General features: G+C 52.0%; 2 protein-coding genes across 10 annotated transcripts; one reads left to right on the top strand and one right to left on the bottom strand.

The window, feature by feature from the left end:
- Positions 1-219: 219 nt before the first annotated feature.
- DNAJC5G (DnaJ heat shock protein family (Hsp40) member C5 gamma) lies at positions 220-4,115 on the bottom strand. 6 transcript variants are annotated; one of them, XM_053201089.1, is made up of 6 exons: positions 3,988-4,101; positions 3,465-3,617; positions 3,073-3,188; positions 2,556-2,853; positions 1,997-2,133; positions 220-1,220 (listed from the first exon to the last, which is right to left on the bottom strand). In XM_053201089.1, the coding sequence occupies exons 3-6, from the start codon at positions 3,183-3,185 to the stop codon at positions 1,214-1,216; spliced, it is 555 nt and encodes a 184-aa protein (XP_053057064.1). In that variant the 5' UTR covers positions 3,186-3,188; positions 3,465-3,617; positions 3,988-4,101; the 3' UTR covers positions 220-1,213. The 6 variants fall into 6 exon arrangements, with proteins under 6 accessions (XP_053057064.1, XP_053057062.1, XP_014919751.3 ...); XM_053201087.1 differs by having other exon boundaries at positions 220-1,493; positions 1,992-2,133; XM_015064265.3 differs by lacking the exon at positions 3,465-3,617 and having other exon boundaries at positions 220-1,493; positions 1,992-2,133; positions 2,556-2,769; positions 3,988-4,115.
- Positions 4,116-4,231: 116 nt separating this feature from the next.
- SLC30A3 (solute carrier family 30 member 3) lies at positions 4,232-22,473 on the top strand. Of its 4 annotated transcripts, XM_027033423.2 has the most exons (8): positions 13,646-13,993; positions 17,927-18,108; positions 18,583-18,729; positions 18,825-18,978; positions 19,574-19,772; positions 20,004-20,109; positions 20,367-20,501; positions 21,649-21,933. In XM_027033423.2, the coding sequence occupies exons 1-8, from the start codon at positions 13,899-13,901 to the stop codon at positions 21,795-21,797; spliced, it is 1,167 nt and encodes a 388-aa protein (XP_026889224.1). In that variant the 5' UTR covers positions 13,646-13,898; the 3' UTR covers positions 21,798-21,933. The 4 variants fall into 4 exon arrangements, with proteins under 4 accessions (XP_053057066.1, XP_053057067.1, XP_026889223.1 ...); XM_053201091.1 differs by lacking the exons at positions 13,646-13,993; positions 18,825-18,978 and adding an exon at positions 4,232-4,340 and having other exon boundaries at positions 21,649-22,473; XM_053201092.1 differs by lacking the exons at positions 13,646-13,993; positions 18,825-18,978 and adding an exon at positions 12,638-12,783 and having other exon boundaries at positions 21,649-22,473.
- Positions 22,474-22,697: the final 224 nt, after the last annotated feature.

The following is a 22,697-nucleotide window of genomic DNA, read 5'->3' on the forward strand; positions in this document are numbered from 1 at the left end:
GGGGAATTGGTCTCTAGGGAAATTTTAGAGCACTGACAAAATCATAATCACAAGGCTCCGGGAAGTCTCTGCCCCAACTCTACAGTTGTCCTGGCCTCCTCCTCTCCAAGGCAGGCTGGTCTCAGATGCGAGCACTGGCCCTCTGTCTTTTTCTCCCCGGGCCTTTTGCTCGATCCCAGGCACAATTAGTCTTTCTTAGGCCCAACAGATGCACTGGGATTGGACAAAAGCTCTTTTATTTATTGACATTCTTTACCCCTTCTCCCAGTCAGGAGAGAGGTTTGAGGAGTTACTAGCTTTGACCTTGGGTGGACAGGAAAATAAATGGTGTGGAGAGTATACCAAACAGGCAGTGTGAAGAGGCATGAGTGGTAAAAGGGTCTGGAAAGGTATAATCTTCTCCCTATCACATGTTTCACGCCCTTGTTTTAAGAACAAAATATATGAGGATCAGCCTGCACAAGACATGGTAAAAAGAATGAAGGCAAGCAGGCACTGATATGTGAGCTTCAGCTAACTCATAGGACCCATGCTAAGGCATGCTGTGCTGTGGTGCAGTCCAGGGAGAATCCAAAGGTGGGAGAGCTACCCCTACATCTCAAATGCATTCATACTTTGCCCGGGTTGAGTCATGGTGGCATGGAATAAGGCTGACAACGACAAGTGCATGGGTACCAGAAGAACGTGAGACCAGCCCCAGAAAGGTGTGCTGGCATAGGAATGAGGCTGATGGTTAGAGTTCTTGGTGCAGAGGTGCAACAAAGGAGGTTAGCTGCTATAGTAGCTCTGGGAAAGGATCCACCCTGCTCAGTTATCAGGATCTTGGTGGAGATATTGCAAGCAGCTAAGGGACCCTACCGGCTGAAATTGGCTCAAATCCCAAGGAAGGCACAGGAAAAAGAATGCTGGGGAAAAGTCTGTCACCACTGCCTGAGACCTCATAAGGGTAGGGACGGGAAGGCTGCTCTCTAAACAGATTAAAATTGGGACTGGAGCTAAAAAGAAGAGTGGCTGGGTGACCCTGTATTGCCAGGGTCAGTGATACCATCAAGGACAGAGGTGGCATCGTCACTAGGATAGATGCCATCAATGCTTCTGAAGTTTGGATTCTTATAAGAAGAGGGGCAAATCAGGGTCAATGTCAGGACAGGGCTACTTGCTCCTCTCTTCGGTGTGTCCAGTGGATTGGGTGGCAGAAGGCACCCTCACTGGGTCAGCACCTGGGGGCAAAAGAAGTTGGCATCTTACTAACAGGAAGGAATGATGATCCAGAATTTAAAGCAAGCCCTCTGTGGGTAAGGATATAAACACATGAAATCCACAGTATAAAATATAAACTTTCTACTAATGACTCATCAGAAGTTAGGCTATGTTTCTTTTCTTATCCCTTGATTCTGGCTGCATTTCAGTTTTCATAGGTACCTCATTCCTCTTAATCTTTTAGCCATGAAATTCATTATCACTGTCCTCTCTTCTAAAATTTCTTTTGTTTCCTATGGTGGAATTTGAAAAACACATATATCAACAATTAATAACAATTTTTAGTCCCAGGGTGAGAAAAGCATCACTTTGCAGTTACTCATCAGCATCACTAGGTGGCACTACAGTAAACTTCAGTCAAGCCACACAAAGTTAACTGCTTGGGGCGGGGATAATCTGGCACGTCATCTTCCTTTAGAGTAAAGCAGTCAACTTCATCCTCTAGCTTGTCTCCAACTATTGCCTTTTCTAGGCACTCTCCCACCCATTCCTTACCTTAACTCCCCCCGACTCCCAGTTCCTTAGCCTAACAGTCATGAGAGGCCGATATTACATTCAAATTGTCAGTCGGTGGCAAAAGCCCCTCAGAAACCGGGTGTATCCCCTTCTCTTTCTTCACTTTGCCTCAATACTGACCTGAGTCTCCCATATTAGGGGTTCACGGTTTCACTCCCAACTATTCTTTCATTCCTAATCCAGTTCTTACCTCAGGCCCTGTCTATGGTCCTCACCTGACCTGGGAGGCTGATTCTGGACATTCTGCTGATATCTTCTAGCAACGTCCTCAGATGGTGGCTTAAGTGTTCCACAGCAAAAGCAGCAACAGCAGCAGCAACAGCAGCAGGTGAGCAGAGCATACAGGAGGACAAGTGTCTGAAAGGTGGGAAAGAATGGCCTTGACCCAGCAGTTCTTCTAGATTTCCATTCCAGTTCCCCTCCCTGAATCCCCCCAGCACCCAGAAAATAAGAGAGAGCAGAAGCATTTGTCCTAGGAGAGGAGGCTTAGCTCTCCAAGAAGAGGAGGGTCACCCCTCCTTCCTTATTCTTTTTTTTTTTAATGTTTTTATTTATTTTTGAGACAGAGAGAGACAGAGCATGAGTGGGGAAGGGGCAGAGAGAGAGGGAGACACAGAATCTGAAGCAGGCTCCAGGCTCTGAGCTGTCAGCACAGAGCCCGACACGGGGCTCGAACTCAGACTGTAAGATCGTGACCTGAGCTGAAGTCGGACGCTTAACCAACTGAGCCACCCAGGCGCCCCCTTCCTTATTCTTAAAGGACTAGAAGAATTGTATACCTTGAACCAACAACTATTCAGTGTAAAATAGTAAGTGACGCCTTCTTCGCCAAAGTGATCATATATATATATTCCCAACGAGCCATGCCGGTCGAAGATTTTCCGCTTCTTGGGGTCACTCAGTATGGAGTGGGCTGTGTTGATCTCTTTGAATATTTCTGTTGCTTGAGCGTCCCCTGGATTCTTGTCTGGATGATACTTCAAGGCCAGGTTCCTACCCAGGCAATATGCAAAAGGAGGGAGAGGATGGCTAGGGAATGGCTGGGGAGGGAGGGCAGGATGAACGACAGGGACAGGCCTTTGGATATGAAGAAAGAATGCATGAGATGTGGTGCCAAGGATGGAGGCAGGCAACCTAGGTCTAAATTCTGTCCCACGCCACAATGAAATGGATGATGGCCCTGTCTGACCCAAAGTGAGGGCTCGAGGGTTTAAAAATGGGTCAGAAAGCAAGGTAGAAAGAGAAGGGTTTAAGGGGGGGAAATCCGAGGGCTTAGAAAGAGGCTGAAGTCTAAACCTGTAGGCCTTTTTGATGTCTTCGGGTGAGGCGCCCTTCTTAAGCTCCAGCACCGCATAGAGGGTTGTGCCACTTTTGGACAGCCGGTGGGCCGCTTCATCCAAATGAGCCATGATCTGGGTCAGAGGAGATGCATTTGTGAGAACTTCCACAGGGGAGGCCACGGAGAAGTGAGACTCCTAGTGACAGGAAACCCAATGCCTTCATTGGCCAGTCAAGTAAAATGACTACAAAGGGACAAGCGCAAGACCACAGTGAGCGGGCTCTGTGACTAGCAGGAGAGTGCAGGTGACCAGAAAGGACATCCAAATTCAAGTTTTAAAGAGGAAACGGCTCCTCACATTTCCCAGCCACAGCCCTTTCCCTTCAGCGACACAGCCCTCCAGACACACCCCGCGTCGTGGAGAGGTGTAAGCAAGGGAAGGCCCAAACCACGGGAAGAAGCGGATTTTGTCCAGAACGACTAGTCCCGGAAGAGACGCCCTATCCAAGCTCACTGCGGCGTTGGAAAGACCACGGCAGCCCAGTCGTTGTGCAGGCTGGGTCTGGAATCGGGGAGATGCACAATTCCCAAGAGAGAAACAATTCAGACCAAAGCCTGAGCCACCTGAGAAGTCAGGTGTCCCAAAAGCCAGGCCGGAGGATGCTGCTGCAGCTAGGCCAGAGGCCTTCTTCTCCCTAGCCTCCCCTCTCAAACCTCGGAGCACGAGCAGCGGGGAGAACACAGGGGTGACTCCAGGGATGAAGACCCAAGCGAAAGGAGTAGCTGCGGGGGCCGACCAGACAGGGACCAGGGAGCAGGGCCCCAGAGGGTGGGAGGCAGCCAAGGCCACAGGCTCGGAAGGTAATGCTCTGGTTCCCAGAGCCCTCTGGCTCTGTGTGGACTCCGCACCCGGCCTGGCGCTCTACTTCTACCTCAGAGTCGCCCTCCTGGGCTGGGGAGGCCTCGCACAACCTCCATCCGGGTGTGAAACTTCACACCGCCGAATCCAGTGGACAACCGCACTTGTGCGCCGCGCCAACCTTCCGGGTCGCTTTTTGGCTCCGCCGGAAAATCTGGAAGGTGAGGCTGCGTGGAGGCTGGGACTTATTTCACTCACAAGGAAGCCTGGGCGTAGGGATCAGCCCCGCGGGCCGCGACCCCCCAGTTCTTCCGGTGGGCGTGGCCTCCAGGGCCATCCCTTCTCCCGTGGGAGGGGATCACCAGTCCTGATCAGCTTAACGACTCGGTTAAGATGATGGGCTTGCTCGCTGTGGCTGTGTGAGAGGCATGGCTCCTGCAATCCTTTCTCAAGAGGTGTATTCACTTCCCAGTCTTTTTTGGCAGAATTTAGGGGCCTCCACTTCGTCCTTTCTTTCCCTTCTACGTGGAAACTCCTACACATCCTTTAAGACCCACTTGAAGGTCGGTATTCCTGGGAATCCTTCCTTCATTCCCCCAGTTGTTTCCACCTTGCTCTGTCAAAGCAATTACTATATTGTAATTACTAATTTGCACGTTCCCTTAAAACGATAGCTTGAACATTTCCAAAAGTCACTACTGTTCTTCAAAAACTTCATTTATAAATACTATTATATCATGAGGATGTGCCATAATGTATTTATATAATCCAGCTTGGATACTTAAGTTGTTCCTAGCCATTTGCTAGTGTAAAAACCTTATAATTAAAATTCTTATCTATAAATCTTCAAATAAATCTCTTCCCTGCTCCTTTGAGGTGGATTCCTGGAAGGGAAATTAATAGGTCAAAGCAAAATTTTTTGAGACTCTTAGTCCTTGTTGCCAACTTTCTTCCCAGAAAGGTACCACAGGTACCAATTTACATCCCCACAGGCAGGGCTTGAGAGCACCAATCTCCACCTGACTTCACTTCCTGTGATCTCCTATAGGAGGCAGTCTTTCCACCACTTATAATTTACGACTTCTTAATTTTGGTGTTCTTTACAGAGGAGCACTCAATGGCTTCCATTACATGTGATTGAAAGAGCTTTGTTATTTCAATAATATTTCTCTGTTATACCTCATGTGTCTTTTATCACTCTCTTCCCTTTATATGGTCTTCTGTGCACATTTACATCCTCTTCTAGGTTTTAAGTGGTAAATCAGTATCCATCCCAAGAGATGTGAGCCATCCGAGTCAACTAAGGAGTCCATATGCTATAGGCACAATGACCAGTGAATTAACAAATTTATTTCTGTGGATCTGTGATCAGCGTATGGGGTGGGGATGAAAATCTTTGGCATCAACCACCCAGTTACCCGGTTGATAGATTCTGGGTAAGAGGAGTTTATAGGTTAATCACCTAAAGCAAAGGAACTGAAGCTGACATTTTTTTTTTTTTTTTTTTTTGTGGTTCGTACTATGATACATTTCCCTAGCTAACTTCCAGCCTTTCATCACCATCATGGTTGTCAGGACTAGCAGACCAACCCAGGCTGTTTCTTTACACTGGGGAGACAGGAGAAGGCACCAGAAGTGCAGAGCACTTACTTTCCAGGCCCTGTGTGGTCTGGCCCCCACCTCTTACTCTAGCTCTGTTAAGCACTGTTCAGCATCACTGTTGTGCTTGCTCTGGTCTCTGCTGCACTGCTTTTCTGTCATTTCTTTGAAGATACCATGTTCCTTCCCACATCAAGGGCCTAAGTCTGCCTGGAGGATTCCTCCTCCGGCTATTTGCTAGCTGAATTCTTATCCTTCTAGGATCTCAGCTTCATGTAACCTCAGATAGGCTTTTTTTTTTTTTTTTAATATTTTTATTTATTTTTGAGACGGAGAGAGACAGAGCATGAGCAGGGGAGGGGCAGAGAGAGAGGGAGACACAGAATCTGAAGCAGGCTCCAGGCTCCGAGCTGTCAGCACAGAGCCCGACGTGGGGCTCGAACTCACAGACTGTGAGATCATGACCTGAGCTGAAGTCGGACACTTAACCGACTGAGCCACCCTGACACCCCCCCCCCTTTTTTTTTTAAAGTAGGCTTCATGCCTATTGCAGAACTGGTTGGGCCTAAACTCACAACTCTTGAGATCAAGACCTGAGCTGAGATCAATAGTCGGACATTTAACTGACTGAGCCACCCAGGCATGCCATCCTCAGGCCTTCTAAATTGAGTTCCACTTCTCTCTCCCTACCTCATAATACCTTCACCATGATTTGTGAATGTATGTTTATTTGTGTGTTCATGTGTTTAAGGTCTGCCTTCCCTAGTACAAAATACAACAAATACAACTCTATGAAGGCAGGGACCTTATGTTTGTTCACCGTTGTCTCCCCAGCACCTAGAGCCATGCCTGGTTCACAGCAAGTGAGTTAATGATTTGTTGGATGAGCTACAGTAGGGGGAGCCCTCTGCTGGTGCAATGTCGGCCTAGAGGTTGAGCCATAGCAAGAATTCCCTAGGGCAGAAGCACTTAGCTGGGGAATTGGAAGACTCAGTGCCTCTTTTCCTCATATGATCCTGGACAAGAAGAGACTTAAGGAGTTAAGAAAAATAAGGCAGCAGGGGAGATAGTATTGGTGATTCTGAGCTCCTTGTTTGTCTTAGTCTTCCTCCAGTTTCTAACACAGTTCCTGGGATATTGTAGGTGCTCAATGAATGTCGGTAGGTTGAATGAATAAGCAAATGTTGTGTGTCTTTTCAGAGGTACTTTAACCTAATAATATCTTTTGATTCTCACAGCAACCATGAGAGGTGCTGTGATCACATCCCTGCTCCACAGTAGAAGTGAGCCCGGAGAAAGAGGGCAAATTAGGTTCTGAGAAGAGTTAGTAAATATCCTCCAGATCTTGCCAGAGGCTCCAGAATGTTATTACTTCTTATCATTGCCCTCTGACATTCTAATTAATTCTAATCATAGTTTGCTGGCTCTTGAAATAGCCATTATCTTTAAGTCTTCTGAGCCTCTCCTCTGAATGAAAAGACACTGCAGCCAGCAGGCTGCAGAAATGGGAATAAAGCAGGTAAGTCAGCCTGGCATCCTTCGCCTCTTTACTTTCCCTTCACCTAGAAACAGACCCCTTGTGGCTCTTTTTCTCTGCACATGGTCTCTTCTAACACCCAGCACAGTACCAGGAAGAACACACAATCCCAGAATCAGAAGCCTTAGACCTTTTGGCTCTGGCTCCAGTGAGCCGTGTGATCTTGAACAAGTCACTTAATCTCTGAGATTCTTTTCCCTCTTCTGTTAAAACCTGTGCCTCCACAGGATTGATGTCAAAACCAAATTAGACTTGCTGTAAAAAGAACAGAAAAAACAAAAACAAAAAATAACTATGCTAAAGAATGATTTCAAACTAAAACCTTTTCTAGAATCATTTGCCCTTAAGTCACTGATCTTATAGTTTACTATCTCACAGAGCCAGCCATTTGGTCTCTCCTGGAGAAAACCAAGAACCATCCCTTATTTACCCACAAACAGCTAAAGTTTTAGTCATATAGCTGGAATACCCATATACAGACAGACAGCAGACATTGGCATATTTATACCCAAAATATCATGCTCTTGAGCATATGCAGTGGGAGAGAGAGATCATCATTTGTCATACCCAGCCACTAGGTTCTAGAATTGTATAGTTTTTGAGCTGGAAAAGACCTCGAGTCTTAACTCCCATCTAATGCCTTCATTTTGTAATTGAGGGAAGTGTGGCCCAGAGAGAAGGATTGACTTGCTCAGAGTCAACCAGTAAGGTCCAGACCTAACCTAAGTCTTCTAAGTTAAGTGTCTGTGCTGTGACTGCTCCTTATACACACCAGCTCCCTTCTCACTTTAAAACTGAGGTCTAGAGAGAGATCAAAGTTGTAGTTGACATTCACCTCCTTTCATGATGTCAGGTAATGTCCTTCTTTACCTCCCTCCAGTTGGAGGCTTGCTCACTTCAAGTGCCCAGAAACATCATTGGCCCAGTTTGTTTTCCTGTCGTCCCTGGGGCAGACAGCCCGGGGTGGGAGGTGGAGGGCTTCCAGCCAGAGAGGCTGCTGCATACCCCTGTCCTCTGTGCCCAGACTGCAGACCTAAGGGCAGACTGACAGAGCACAGCCACCTCACCTCTACAACTTTGATAGTAGTGTGTACCTCTTAGGGTTGTTAGGAGGACTAAATATTTAATTTGAACAGTGCTTGGCACATGGTAAGTGCTGTGTTGTCATTGTCATTGTCACCACCATCATCATCATCCTTTCCATCTGATCACCTCCCAATTTTGTAAAGAGAGAAGCTGGTTTTCATTTTGTTTCTGGGAAGAAGGGAAAACTCAAGATCCTTCCTCTAGGAAGATTTGCAAATTGTCATTCTATCCCCTTTCTATATCCTTTTCTCAGCCTCTTAGAACCCCATTTCCTTGTTTCCCTATGCAGTACCCTCATGATGCCCTCTCACTATCCAAAATATCCCTGCCAGGGCTCCCTAAACAGTCAGAACTCTGAAATTATCTGTCTCACTTCTTCTCCTTCAGTATTTATAATAAAAACTATTACCTCCATAAAATGAGCTCATCCCTAAGGGCTAGGTGGAAAGCAGTCTGATTAAAATACTATAATTCAGCGGTGCCTGCCTGGCTCAGTCGGTGGAGCAGGCAACTCTTGATCTTGGGGTTGTAGGTTCGAGCCTCATGTTGGGTGTAGAGATTACTTAAAAATAAAATCTTTTTTTTTAATGTTTATTTTATTTTTGAGAGAGAGAGAGCATAGGTAGGGGAAGGGAAAGGGGGCAGAGGATCTGAAGCAGGCTTTACACTGACAGCAGAGAGCTGATGTGGGGCTTGAACTTATGAACTGTGAGATCATGACCTGAGCCGAAGTCAGGCACTTAACCGACTGAGCCACTCAGGCACCCCAAGATTGCAGTTTTTAAATGGATAAGCAGAGAGAGGTGGTAAAGGTGATATTTGAATCAAGACCTAAAGCAGGTCCTCAGGTGGGTCATAAAGACATCTGACAGATTGCATTACATATAGATGAGGAAATGCAAAGGTCCTGAGGTGGAAGAATGCCTGGTATATTGTAGGACCTGCGTGAACGCCACAGTGGCTGGGGAGGGAGGTGGGAGTAATATGAAATGAGACAAGGGGCCTATAGGGCTTTGTAGGCAATTGGAAAACCTTTGGCTGGTACTGAGTGACGTGAGGAGGTGATGGATCTGGCCTAGGTGCCTAGTCACTGGATTGAGACTAGATTGTAGGGCAATAAAGGTGGAAAAAGGAAGACAACCAAAGAGGCTACTGCAATAATCAAGAAGATAGATGATGGTGGTTTGGACCAGGGTGGGTGCAGGATTTGCTGAAGATTGGATGTGGGGTGAAAATAGAGGCATCAACGGTGATTCTAAGGTTTCTGGCCTAAGCAAATGAAAGGACAGAGCCACCATGTTCAGACATGGGAGGACAGCTGAAAGAAAAGATTTGGGATGGGGTGACAATCAGGAATTTGGTTTTAGACCAATGAAACTGGAGATGCCTATTAGATGTTAAGGAGGTAAGGTCAAGTTGACATTTGGGTATTTGAGTTTGAAGTTCAATGAGAGATCTGGGGATCATCGTATAGATGCCATTTTATTTTTTTAAGGTCTTTTAATTAAAAAACTTTTTAATGTTTACTTATTTTTGAGAGACAGAGAGAGACAGAGACAGAGCACGAGTAGGGGAGGGGCAGAGACAGAGAGGGAGATACAGAATCCAAAACAGGCTCCAGGCCCTGAGCTGTCAGCACAGAGCCAGACATGGGGCTTGAACCCGGGAATGGCGAGATCATGACCTGAGCTGAAGTCTGACGCTCAACCAACTGAGACACCCAGGTGCCCCCTTTTTAAGTTCTTTGAAATAGAAAATTTCAAAAAAAAAAAAAAAAAAGAATGGCACAGTGATCCCCCATCTACCTACCATTGAGCTTCAACAACCATTGCTTTCTGTGGTTTCTAGATAGTATTTTTAAGGCTTGAGACTAGATATCTCTATGGGAGTGTAGAAAGAGAAGAGGGTGACCAAGTCCTGGACCACTCCAGCATTAAAGGGTTGAGAAGATGAGGAACAAGCAAAGGAGACTGAAAATAAACAGCCAGTGACATAGGAGAAAAACCAGATTAGGGTATGCTGGAAGCCAAGTGAAGAAACAATTCCCAAATAAAGATGTAATTACAGTCTGATAAATGCTGAGGAAGAAAACGAAGTGTGCAGTGAGAATGTGTAACATGAGAACTAACCTAGGCTGGGGGTCAGGAAAGTCCCCCCGGAGGAGGTGACATTTAAGCTGCAGCCCTCGTTCATCCTGTTTTCAACTAAAATCCTGCTTTCTCCAGCTTTCTTCCACTCCCAACAACCAGCTCCTTTTTCCTGGGATGGCTTTATCAAGGACTGTGTGTCAGCCACTAGGGGGCGCTTGGGACACCGTGATGAGAAAGATAATTCCTGCCTTTAGGGAGCTTGTATTCTAGTGAGGAGACGGAGGAGCAAATCATTTTGTTTCAATGTGCTGAGTGCTGCCAGCACAGAAGCACGGCAGCCCTTGAGAGCACCAGAAAACAGCACATAACTCAGCCTGGTGGGGAAGCCCGAAAGGCTTCCTGGAGGTAACACTTGAGCAGAATTTGGATGCCCTCTTTACCTCTGCCCATACCTTTCAGCCTGGCTTGGACCTTTCAAGTGTTAATTAACCCCTTGCCTGCGTTCTTGGATTCCAAATCTCGTCTGAGATCTCAAGCCCAGCCTAAATCCTGGCTTCAGGGCTGGACTTTGCTCTCTTTCTCTCTCAGTATGAACTGGTCCAGGCTGGGTTCCCTGAAGCCACCTTCTGACCCGTTCTCCCACCCTCTGCTCTACCACTGACCTATCCTCCTGGGAAGTTCCAGGGGTTCCTGTCTCCTTCAGCCCTTTGGGACTCAAAGTGGCCTAAGGAATCTCCTTAGAGAAAATTGATACCTGAGGCAGGACAGGACAGACATTAAGAACATGTGGGTAAATCAGTAACCAAAGACTGCAGAATAGAAATCTCTTGCAATCACGTTAAAGCCAGGAGGGGGAGGAAATGCACCTATCTTGTTCACCAGGACTCCTCAGTTATCCTAACAAAGTACATGGCAAGAAATAAGTGTTCAGTAAATGTTGAATGAATAGTTCTTACAAGATTTCAGTTCCTTACGGCCAGCCCTAAGCTGCCCTTCTAACTCCTGCATAATTTTCGTAGCTCCTAACCAGGTGTAGAATGCCTTTCTCAGACCTGGCATTCAAGAGGACCCTTTGCAAAGATTTTCATAGGGCCACTTGGTGGCTCTTTGAGAAACAGGTGCAAGCAGTCTCTTTCGCTGCCAGGCTTTTCTTGCATAAATTTCCAAGCACAGGCAACTGTTGGTATTCTCCCCGCTGGTGCCCTCGGTTTCTGGAGGCGGCACGTTCCAAGGCCCAACACCTAGGGAGCCGCGCGGCAGAGGGCAGCCCTGTAATCCACCTGCTCCCACGCTTCTTTCCCCGCTTCCTGCTCGCTCCCTGCCCCGTGGCGGGGCGGGCGTGTGCCGGCGTCTGCGCCCCCTCTCGGGAACCCGGGACTGCTGTCTGCGCACTGTGGGCTGCCCAGGAAGGGAAATCCCCCAGAGGAAGCCATTGTTGTTAGGTCCCCTGTTGTCGTCATCTGCTGAGGCGCGGCTAGAAGAAGCCCCTTCCCCGCCCAGGGGTCCGCTGTTTCTCCCCATTCTCGAGCTTGCCTGCCCCGGCTGCTTCGGGTGAGACTACAGCATCCCAGCCCTGGAGTGCGCGGTGGCCTCTCCGCATCCTACTTCCGGGGGGGGGGGGGGGGGAGGGTCTCAGAAATGGGGAAGCCCCAGGCCCGATTCAGAGTTTTGAAAACCGACGGCGCCAAGAGGGACGTGCCAGAGCCCTGACCCAGGCGGGCTGGGCTTGAGTTCCACCCCGCTCTAACAAGGACCTACAAGATGACCTTGGCTGGTGGCTTCCCCTCTTGCTATCTCAGTTTGCACCCCCACGACCTTAGGAAAGAGCTGAGGCCCCACTCCTCTAGGGGAGGTTGGAGGGAGAAAGGACCCCCACCCTCACTCGTGGGCTTTGGCCTGGGCCTTCCGTGGGGAGTCTGGGGGAGGATGCTCTGGCCCTCGGCGCGGCGTGGGTGGAGACGCGGCGCTGAGGGCTAGTGCAGACCCTTTGATTCTAACGTTCCGCACCGTTCCCCGGAGCACTACGCTCCCTTAGCGCACGCCGCCCGCAAACCTTGGCAAGGGCCTCACTCTCCCCCGCCCGAACAGCCAGCCCGCCGCCCAGCTTGCCTAATCCGTTCAAGCCTCACCTCCTCCGCGAAGCTCTCCCGGGTTAACCCCATCTCTTCCAACCACTCTATCTTGGCACGTGCTCCTGATGTTTGTTTGATGGTTTATTTGGGGGTGTACACGCGGTCGCAATGTTTGGGATAATAACGGGGCTAGGTGTCTATTCCCAGAACCCTACATGACGGACCCCCCCAGTGTGTTCTTCATGAAGGGTGCCCATTGATTAATGGGTTTCTCTGCCGGACTCACCAACCACTCCCACCCTCCACGCTTCCCCTTCCAAGCTCACTTTTCTCCCTCCTCCTCCAGACTCTTCACAGAGTGTCACAGCTTGGAGGGCACACTGCAATCCCCACCCCCATTTCATCCTACAGTGGCCGCAGGTGTGAGGGGCAGAGAGCACTGAACGTTTGAAGGTTTGACTCCAGGCTTGGCCACCCACTTTGCTGTAAGTCACTCCTTCCCCTGGGGCTTCCGTTAAAATGAGGCAAAATGAGGTAATGCCCAGCCAGGTGCTAGGGATTCAGAGGTAAAGAATCACCTGCTGACAAGCTGCAGCTTCCCTCCAAGAACAGTGGCTTGTGACCAGAGAGGTGGCATGGCTCCTTCCTCCTCCGGTTGCCCCAGCCTGAGTGACAAGACTGCGACGCGCGCTCTCTTCAGTCGCCAGCGCAGCGCCCAGAACTGGAGAGGGAAAGAGGAGGGGGCTCCAGTCCCAGCCTTTTATTCACCAGCTGCATGACCTTAGATGCTTCTTCCTCGGCAACTCAGTTTACTCATCCGAAAAATAGGGATAGTAATGGATTGGAGGAGAGCAGGAAGCTTGTCACCCAATGTCTCTATAAAAATAAATGATAATGAGCGGTACAGTGCTTGGCAGCAGATTTTGCTTACAAATTCCGACCCCACATCCTCCACAGAGGGGTTTCTGGCCGCAGTCCCTGGAGTTCTCCCGGATGTGTCACTGCTCACCCCACACTTTCTGGTTCTCTCGAGCTGGGTAATAATGGACCCACACCTGTTTCTACCTCCGTGTGGGGGGCTGAGCGACGACCGCGTGCAGGCTTGCAAGGGGGGATGTTCCTTAGAAGACGGTTGTTCTGGAGGTGCCTAGGCTTGTGGAACACCGCTCGGAGCCGGCAGGCGGAGCTTGGGTGGGGGCGGGGCTAGTTTACCCAGGGGGTGGGGCTATAGAGATAAGGCGTTCTCTAGAACCCTGCGGGGGCGCAGAGGGCTCGCGTCGCCCCCACCTGGCTCTGGCGCCGGGAAATGGGGCCTTGGCAATGGGGCGGGGCTCCGGGGGGTGAGGCTTAGGCTTGGGGGAGAGGCCCGGGAGCCTGGAGGCGGGGCTTGGGGAGCTCGCCCCACGCGGGGCGGGGCTCCAAAGGCCGCGGGATCTGCAGTTCGGACTCCCAGCGCCACAGCCGCTGCAGTTCCCTCCACTGTGGTGGCCCCGCGGCCCTGCGGGGAGTCCGGGGGTCGGCTGGACGCTCGGACTTGGTGCAGAGCCGGCCCCGCCTCTCGCTTCTTCAGTGGGGCCTAGACGGTCGGGGCCGCGGTGACATGGAGCCCTCTCCTGCCACAGGGGGCTCGGAGACCACTCGCCTGGTGAGCCCCCGGGACCGCGGCGGCGCCGGTGGCGGCCTGCGCTTGAAGAGGTAGGACAGACCTGGGCCGGCCCTCGGCCCGGGGGCGCCACCCTCATGCCATCCGTCCATTTCGTTTGTCTCTTTCTCGGCGCGGCCCCGGCTGGCCGCCCGGGCGCACCGCAACTCCCTCAGCTTCTCGGCGCCCGGCTCTGTCCTCTCCGGCTACCTAGCCAGCACCCCCCGACCCTCCCAGCAGCCTGCTTTGCCTCCTCCCGGCCACCTTCTTTTTCTCGGTCCCGCAAAACGGCTCCCCGGCCGGTCCCCTAAGCCTCCGGACCTCTCTGCCGCCCTCGCCGCATCTGACTTCTCCGCGAGTAACTGCTCCTCCGTCGGGCTGGAATCCGCGCCAGGTGCCCCGATGTCTGCATTGCTCCAGGGCCCTGGCAGTGGGAGCACCTCGCCTCCCAGGCTTCGGAGCCCCCGCTGCAGGCCCCTGTCCCTTCCCTCCGTGCGCCTCGGGGCGCCCCCTCCAGCCATGGCCAGCTGTGCGCACCCGGGCCATGGGCCCGGGCTCCACGGCGGTTCTTCCCGGCCCCTGGGGGGCGGCGGCCGCCGGGAAGCGAGGGGGTGGCAGGGAAGGAGCAGGTGCGGTCTGGGCGGCAGGGGGTATTCCCGGCTCCGCACAGACGGGGCCGGGGGCGGCGAGGTGTGAAATGAGGCGCGCGGAGCGGCCGGGACAGCGGGCCGGGGGCGGCCGGAGAACCTCCTCCGCGTCCCGCCGGCCTCCCGCGCCGGGCGCCCGCCGGCTCTGTCCGCCTTGTCCCTCAGAGCGGCCGCGCCAGGCCCATCCTGGCCACCTCCACTGGCCATTTTGTCTGTTGGCTGACCGTCCGTTTGTCTCGGAAATTTGACAGGCTCTCCGGCTTTTCCTCTTTCTTCATTTCTCATAATCGTTCTGTTTCCCTCCGAGCACCTTTCCCTTTGTCTCTGATGTGATGCCTCTGTGTGTTTCTCGCTCTTTCCCTGGGTGGGGGCCATAAACCTGAGTGGGTGGGGGAGTGGATGAACAGAAGGGAGGACAGACTTCCCGTCTGACTCCTTCCTGCAGGGGCCTGCAGACGTGGGCAGCTGTGGGGGCTCCAGCCCAGGCACTGGTGTCTCTTCACCTGTCCTTCTGATTCTGCTTCAGGCCTTTGTCCCCTGCCCACACCCGCCCCCTCTGACCCTCCCCTCTACCCCATTATTATTTGTTGTTTGTTGGGGGTTTCAGAGGGCCAGCAAGAGAAAACTGCCTTGCCTTTCCTACTCTCTAAACAGCATGTAGACAACCCCCCCCGCAACACCCACACCAACAATGAAGCTTCTTTTTTTTTTTAATGTATTTTTTTTTAAGTAGGCTCCACGCCTAATGTGGGGCTTGAACTCATGACCCTGAGATTAAGAGTCGCATGCTCTAACGAGAGAGCCAGCCAGGCACCCCAACAATGAGGCTTCTTTAGTCCCCAATTCATGCATAACAAAAGGGAGCAGCCTGTTGATGGGTGGCTACCTTGATGACTAGCTACTCTGTGCCTTACAAAAAAGGCATCTTGCCCACTGCCCCAAAGCCACGCAGCCTCTGCTTGCTATCCAGACCCGCATCTTGGACTCCCAGCTCATTTTCATTCTCATATGACCATTAGTCACCAAATCCTGCAGTATTTTCTGAAAGAGGCTCTTCCCTACCTACCTGCCCCTCCCCTAAAGTTCTCTGGAGGGGCTCTGTGGCTTGATCTATTCTGGATCCTTCCATCTCCTCTCCTCTCTCCCTCCCAGGCTAATATACACCAGCAAGGTCATCTCAGGGCTAGGGAAGGATATATGAAATCAATCAGTATATCTCCCTTGATGTTCCTTTGAGCCCTCACTTTCCTCCTCAGCCCTTGCCCTGGCTCCTGACGCTTAAAACTCCCAGCCACTTATCTTGTCATTGGGATTCCATGTGTCCGGAGCCCCTTCTTCACCTAGGTCTCGTGTTAGACATCTCTCCCTCTGTGACGTTCTCCTCACCCCCATTACAGTCCATCATTCCCTGCCTGGTGCTCCGAAGTCCTTTGTTCATAAATCCCCCTGGCCCAAACCCCTCCTTGCCTAGTAAGTCATTTGTGACACATCTATCTCCCCCACTAGACTGGGCTTCGCTATGTGTGCACTGCCTGGCCACCTGAGTCCTGGGCACCCAACTATGTGTCTACCTCATTGAAGAATGAGGATGGATTTCAAAGCCACCCTCACCTCCTTGTCTCCTCTGGAAACACACCCAGAATCATACACACCAAGATTCTAAGTCTTGGAAGAAAATTCCGAGAAACGAATCTACCTGCCAGCACTTGAGTTTTCCCTACAAGCACCAAATGTCCCCCCCACCTCCCTCACACCTCAGTTCACCCACTTGGCAGAGCTCTCCCTAGCCAGAAGGCCCCAGGCATCCCTCCTCACTTTACTGCTGTGATCACATTTCTATCTGGAGCCTTCATTTTCACTCATGGGTATTTTTGTCACACCTCCATGAGTATTTCTAGGACTGTGTTTTCCAGTTAGGTTCTTTGTTCTGTGGAAGGTTCTGGCCTTGTTGGGGTCCAGGTTGGGTAGTACTAGGGTTGAGAATTGGGCCAGAATGAGCCTAAAACTCAGCCTGAGCTCAAGCTCTGGCATCCCAGGTGAGGACCCAGCCCCATTCACTTATCAAGGGAGGCTTATGGCACAGTACAGTTAAGGCGGCCTCCACTGGGCATTTATGGTCAGACTGAGGTCCAGCTAACATGTAGCAGACTCCAGATCCACCCCTCCTACCACTGCCTCCCCATCCACAGCAGTCTGTCCTTCGTCCTCCCCATGACAACCTCAGTGTGGAATCCGGCCACTAGTTCTCTGTGCCTGGATCCTCAGACTTTTTGGGTCCCAACATTCCACCTCCTCTCTCTCTTTCTTTCTTTCTTTCTTTCTTTCTTTCTTTCTTTCTTTCTTTCTTTCTTTCTTTCTATGTTTGTTTATTTTTGAGAAAGAGAGTGTGAGTAGGGGAGGGGCAGAGAAAGGGGGAGAGGGGATCCAAAGCGGGCTCCACACTGACAGCCTCGAACTCACAAACTGTGAGATCATGACCTGAGCTGAAGTCAGACACTCAACCGCCTGAGCCACCCAGGCGGCCCTCCACTCCTCTCTTAAATGGCCACATTTCAGCTGCATGTCTAGATAGAGACGGTGAAGGATCTGGAGTGGAGGCACGAGGAGATGGGTCTGGGAGAGAGGCACTCAGACCAGGATCACGTGCTTCGTCTGGCCTCACACTTTGACACCACCTGGTCATATTGCCTCTGCTTGGCATGTTCACCCTGTCTCTATCAACACCTTCCCCATCCTTCAAGGCCCTTCTCTTGGTGCCTCCTTCAGTTGTTTCCCTGGTTTCTCTTGGACTCCTACCCCTCTATCCTCTGAGCGCTAATAGCACTTTGTTTTAACTGCTCTGATGGCGATAGCTACCTTCTGCTACATATCATAGTACTTAGGTACACATTTGTTCACCAAAAGCTCCCAGAGATCAGCATGATCCTGCTGACTTTGTGTGCCTTGTGGTGCCTATCAATTGGTTATGGTGGAGTCGGCTCTCTACCATGAACTAGCTGTGTGGCCTCCATGTGTCCTCTCCCTCTCTGAGCCTCAGACTTGTAATTTCTGTAATAAAATGTTAGACTAGACTACCTCTGTGGTGCTTTGCAGCTGTGAGATTCTGTGGCTCTGCGTATGAAAGGAAAAGGGCAGCTGGGATCCGAGCTGTTTGCTTAGCCCCCATCTCTCATGTGGCCCTCTGTCCCCAAGGCTCCCGGGTTTGAGCAAGCCTGGGGACAGACAGAGGGAGTGCGGGGCCATAGCTGATGAAGGCTGTCTGGGGGACCGAGGGCCTGGGAGTGAGGAACAGATTCAACTGTAGCCAAGCCCCAGGTTGAATTGTGCTGCCTGCCTCAGTCTCTTCACAGAGCCCTCGGAGCCCCTCCCTGAGGAACCTAAACCTGAGGAGATGCCCTTCCACCATTGCCACAGGGACCCCCTGCCCCCGCCGGGCCTCACCCCCGAGAGGCTGCAGGCGCAGAGGCAGCTGTGTGCGGCCTGTGCTGTGTGCTGCGTCTTCATGGCCGGGGAGGTGGTCGGTAAGTTGGAGAGCCTCTCCTCCGACCCCATCCTCTCGACACCTGCCTCGGCCGCTCTCCACCCAGAGAGAGCATCCCAACAATATTCCTGGGTAGACAAGCAGAGGAAGGGATGGCTGGGGTGGGGAGTTGGGTGCCCGGGGCTCAGGAAGTGGGAGAGGGTGAGGGATAGCACCGAGGGGTATTTAGGGCGAGGTCTGGGGGCAGAGGGCCAGGGCTGGCCTCTCGGCATTAGCTAGTCTTTTTAAAGTCCTATTTTCTTGATATCAAAATGTGTCATTATAGGAAAACTAGAAAACGTGGGTGAGTGAAAAGAAGGAAATAAAAACTCCCTGTAATCTCATCCCCAGGGAAAAACACGGTTCACATTTTGGTGCACGTCCCCGCAGTATCTTTCCGTGCTTGTACACACACTACCACGGAGCATGATATCTTCCAACTGGACCCAGACCGTCCATTGCTTTGCCCTTGCAGGTGGGTATTTGGCGCACAGCCTGGCCATCATGACGGATGCAGCCCACCTCCTGGCGGATGTGGGCAGCATGATGGGCAGCCTCTTCTCCCTTTGGCTCTCAACCCGTCCAGCCACCCGCACCATGACCTTTGGCTGGCACCGCTCAGGTAAGGCCCTGCGTGGCCCAGTGAGCCTCTGATCTTACCAGAAGGTACCTCCTAGGGTCCCGGGCGGGTCTCTGATAGCTTGTCTCCCCCTGCAGAGACTCTGGGGGCTTTGGCCTCCGTGGTCTCCCTCTGGATGGTCACTGGCATCCTCCTGTACCTGGCCTTCATCCGCCTGCTGCACAGCGACTACCACATCGAGGGGGGTGCAATGCTGCTGACCGCCAGCATCGCAGTCTGTGCCAATCTGCTGTACGTTCCAGCATGGAGCAGGCACCATGCGGGGTTCAGGGCAAGGGGTCCTCCTCCAGGGTGGGAGAGCTGGCTCTCTCCCCTCCCCAACAGGCATGCAACACGCACACACGGTTCTCAACTGTCTGCTCCAGGGCTGCCTGAGAACAGACAGGAGAGAGACCTAGACGTCAGAGTCAGCGGACATTTATGAAGGGCCTACTGTGTGCCAGCTGCTCTGTGGGGTGGTTTCATCCAGTACTGTCTCATTTAAGGCCCACAACCACCCTATGAGGTAGACTGTGTCGCCCTTAGCGTACAGTTAATGAAATAGGTCCCAAGAAGTGGTCGGGTGACTTGCCCAGGCCACACAGCTGTTCAAGTAGCAGGGTCAGGATCTGAATCCCTGTCTCCTGCACCATGTACGGTATTTTTCCCCCCAGGCTGCACGATTTGTCTCTCTTATCCAATGCTGTCTTTTTCCCCGGGTTGGGAAAACAGGGAGACAATAGGTGGAGAAAGGGCTCCTGGGGAGGTGAGTTGGAGAGCCATGGAAATAGGGCAGAGAAGGCCAGAAACAGGCCACCTGGGCTGAGCTGCTCTGCTTCCCCCTCAGAATGGCCTTTGTGCTGCACCAGGCCGGGCCCCCCCACAGCCACGGGTCTAGGGGGGCGGAGTATGCACCGCTGGAGGAGGGGCCGGGGGAACCCCTGCCCCTGGGGAACACCAGCGTCCGGGCAGCCTTTGTGCATGTGCTGGGGGACCTCCTGCAGAGCCTTGGGGTACTGGCCGCCTCTGTCCTCATCTACTTCAAGGTACTGTGCACGCAAGCCTGCCCCAGCCTTCCTTCCCCAGCTCCACATCCGGCCCCTCCTTCCCAGGACCCTTGGCCTCCCTCCCCACCGACTCCCAGCTCCCCAGGTCACGGTCCATTCCCCTTTAGCAGGGCTCTCAGGGGCCTCTCGGGTCCTGTCTTTCCAAGACACCCCTAGATCTTCCACTGGAATATTCCTGCTTCCTGGGCTTAGAGATCTCTTTCTCTATAGCCTCAGTACAAGGCAGCTGACCCCATCAGCACCTTCCTCTTCTCCATCTGTGCCCTTGGATCCACAGCTCCCACCCTCCGAGATGTTCTTCGTGTCCTTATGGAAGGTAAATCAGATGCCACTCTCCCTGCCCAGGGCCCTCTCTGATCTCCCTCCAGCTCTGAGCCACCTCTCTTCCCTGAAGAGAATGTTGGGAGAAGGTCTGGGTCCTGGGGCCTATTGCTAGAAGGAGGATTCAGGCACAGGGGGAATTGTGGGGGTTAATGGTAAGCAGGTACAGGGTAGGAGAGGTAGAGTCTGGTGGGGGGGCTGCCTTTGGGCAGGAGTGGCCCTGGCAGTAAGCATGGCGGGTGCTGTTTGCAGGTTCCCCCCGAAGTGTGGGGTTTGAGCCCGTGCGGGACACACTGTTGTCGGTGCCAGGAGTCCGGGCAACTCATGAGCTGCACCTGTGGTCCCTTACACTCACTTACCATGTTGCCTCCGCACACCTGGCTATCGGTGAGTCCTCACTGGCCCTAGCCAGTTACCTCCTAGAAACAGTCCCCCATCTCCCAACCCCACCCCCCACACTCCCCTTCCAAACCTAGGGAGGTAGCCTGAATTGCTGTTTCTGTCTCTTTCTTGATCTCTCTCACACACATGCATGTTGGAGACAAGGAACCCTGGACAGGCTGTTCTGGAGGGGAGGTTTCCCCCTCTCTGAGGTAGTGCAGAGAATCAGCAACCCTTTAAAAGATCACTAGTACCTGGGTGGCTCTGCGTCCGACTCTTGATTTCGGCTCAGGTCATGATCTAACAGTTCTTGAGATTGAGCCCTGTGTGGGGCTCCACAATGAGAACACGGAGCCTGCTTGGGATTCTCTCTCCCTTTCTCTCTACCCCTCTCCCTGCTCATGCACACACACACACATTTTCTCTCTCTCTCTCTCTCTCTCTCTCTTTCAAAACAAATACATAAACTTAAAAAAAAAACAGATTACTAGTACCAATAGGTCTAGTGACGGGGCACAGTTAGGTAAGTTATGACAACGGGGTAACATGGAACTATTCAAAATGATGATTATGAACACTGTATGGCAACTAGGAGAAATGTTTATGGTATAAAGCTAAGAGAAAAAAGCTGAATGTAAAATTATATCTACATTATGATTCAACTATTAAAAATATATATGGTGACTCACAAGCTGACAAAGGATTTTTGAGTTTCTTCCAGATGCAAGAAGCAATCAGAGACATGCAATTTGGATGCCAAAAATATTATACTTTGTAGGATAGTTGATGGTAACTCTAGAGGGACAATGGGAGAAAATATTTAACATCTGGATTGTCTTGGAAAGTCGGGTACTATGGCTGCTGAAACATACAGCTGCGTGTTAATAGTCAAAGAGCAGAAGAGAATAGAAAAATAAGAATGGTTTGGTGTTTTAGCCTGGTAGCATGGTTGATTAGGGGGTGAGTCTCCCCAACCTTTTCTTTGGCATTTTTATGCTGTTCATACAATACAGAAAGAAAATAAAGCTTCTCATTCAAACCTGGCTTTAATGCTGTGCAAGCCATTGGGTCCCCCTTCACCCGGCCTTATCTTGGCCCCTGCCTGATTCCCGACTCCCCTGGGAACCTGCTGCCTCTTATCACTCTCCCACAGACTCCACGGCCGACCCTGAAGCTGTCCTGGCTGAAGCCACATCCCAGCTCCACTCCCGGTTTGGATTCTCCAGCTGTACCCTGCAGGTTGAGCAGTACCAGCCCGAGATGGCCCAGTGCCTGCGCTGCCGGGAGCCCCCCCAGGCCTGAGCCGAGGCCCTGCCCTCACCCCACTGCCAGGCCCTGGCTCAGCCCTGGACTCTCAGTACCTGCCTCCCCGCTCTCCGAAAAGGGACAGAACTGGGCCCATACCCCTTCCTCTCTCCCTCCTTCCACCTGCCGGCGCCCCAGCCCCCAGCCCCAGTGGGCAAGACCAAAGTGGGTGTGGGGGGCAGGCAGGAGTCAGGCTGAATGGGAATCAACTGGTGGGGGTGTGTAGAAGGCCCTCAGTCCCCACTCTATGGTCTGGGGAGCACAAGCGTCCTCTCCATGCAGTTCATTTGTCTGTGTGGCAGGCTGGCTGGCTGGCTGGCTGGGGGCATCTGCCTGTCTGTGTGCTGTTGGTGTGCCTATGCCTGGGGGAGGTCAGCAGGGGCCCCCTCCCCACGTGGCCCTCGCTCTGTCTATGCAGGAGCCCCAAACCCCGCACTTTGTCCGTGTGTTCTAGCCCTGTGGTTTTGTCTCCGTGTGTGTGTGTTTCTTGGTGCTGTGGCCTGTGTGTCTCTGTGCCTATGTGGCTGTGCTATAGTCTCTCTGAGTCTGCACCATCCATGTGTCCTTTTGGGGGTCTGTCTGTCCATCCCTCTGTTGGTGCTGTGCCCTCGGCTATCCCAGAGAGAGGGAGGACTCCGCTGCAGCTCCACCAATAAACTTGTGTCTAACTGCATCTCTCAGCCCTTGTACTGACTCCTCAGGAGGGGTTAAAGGAATCATGAAGCCACAGTGACCTTCCTTCCACAGCCCTCCCACCTCCTACCCAGCCCCTCCACCCTCTCTACCCTCCAATATCCATTCCCATGTAGGCTAAAACCCTCCAGTCCTTTTATTACCTTCCCTGACTTCACAGCCTGGGTCGCTGGCTCAGGGAGAGGCCCCACACACCATGGGCTT

Source organism: Acinonyx jubatus, chromosome A3, assembly GCF_027475565.1.
Source record: "Acinonyx jubatus isolate Ajub_Pintada_27869175 chromosome A3, VMU_Ajub_asm_v1.0, whole genome shotgun sequence".
Taxonomy (NCBI): domain Eukaryota; kingdom Metazoa; phylum Chordata; class Mammalia; order Carnivora; family Felidae; genus Acinonyx; species Acinonyx jubatus.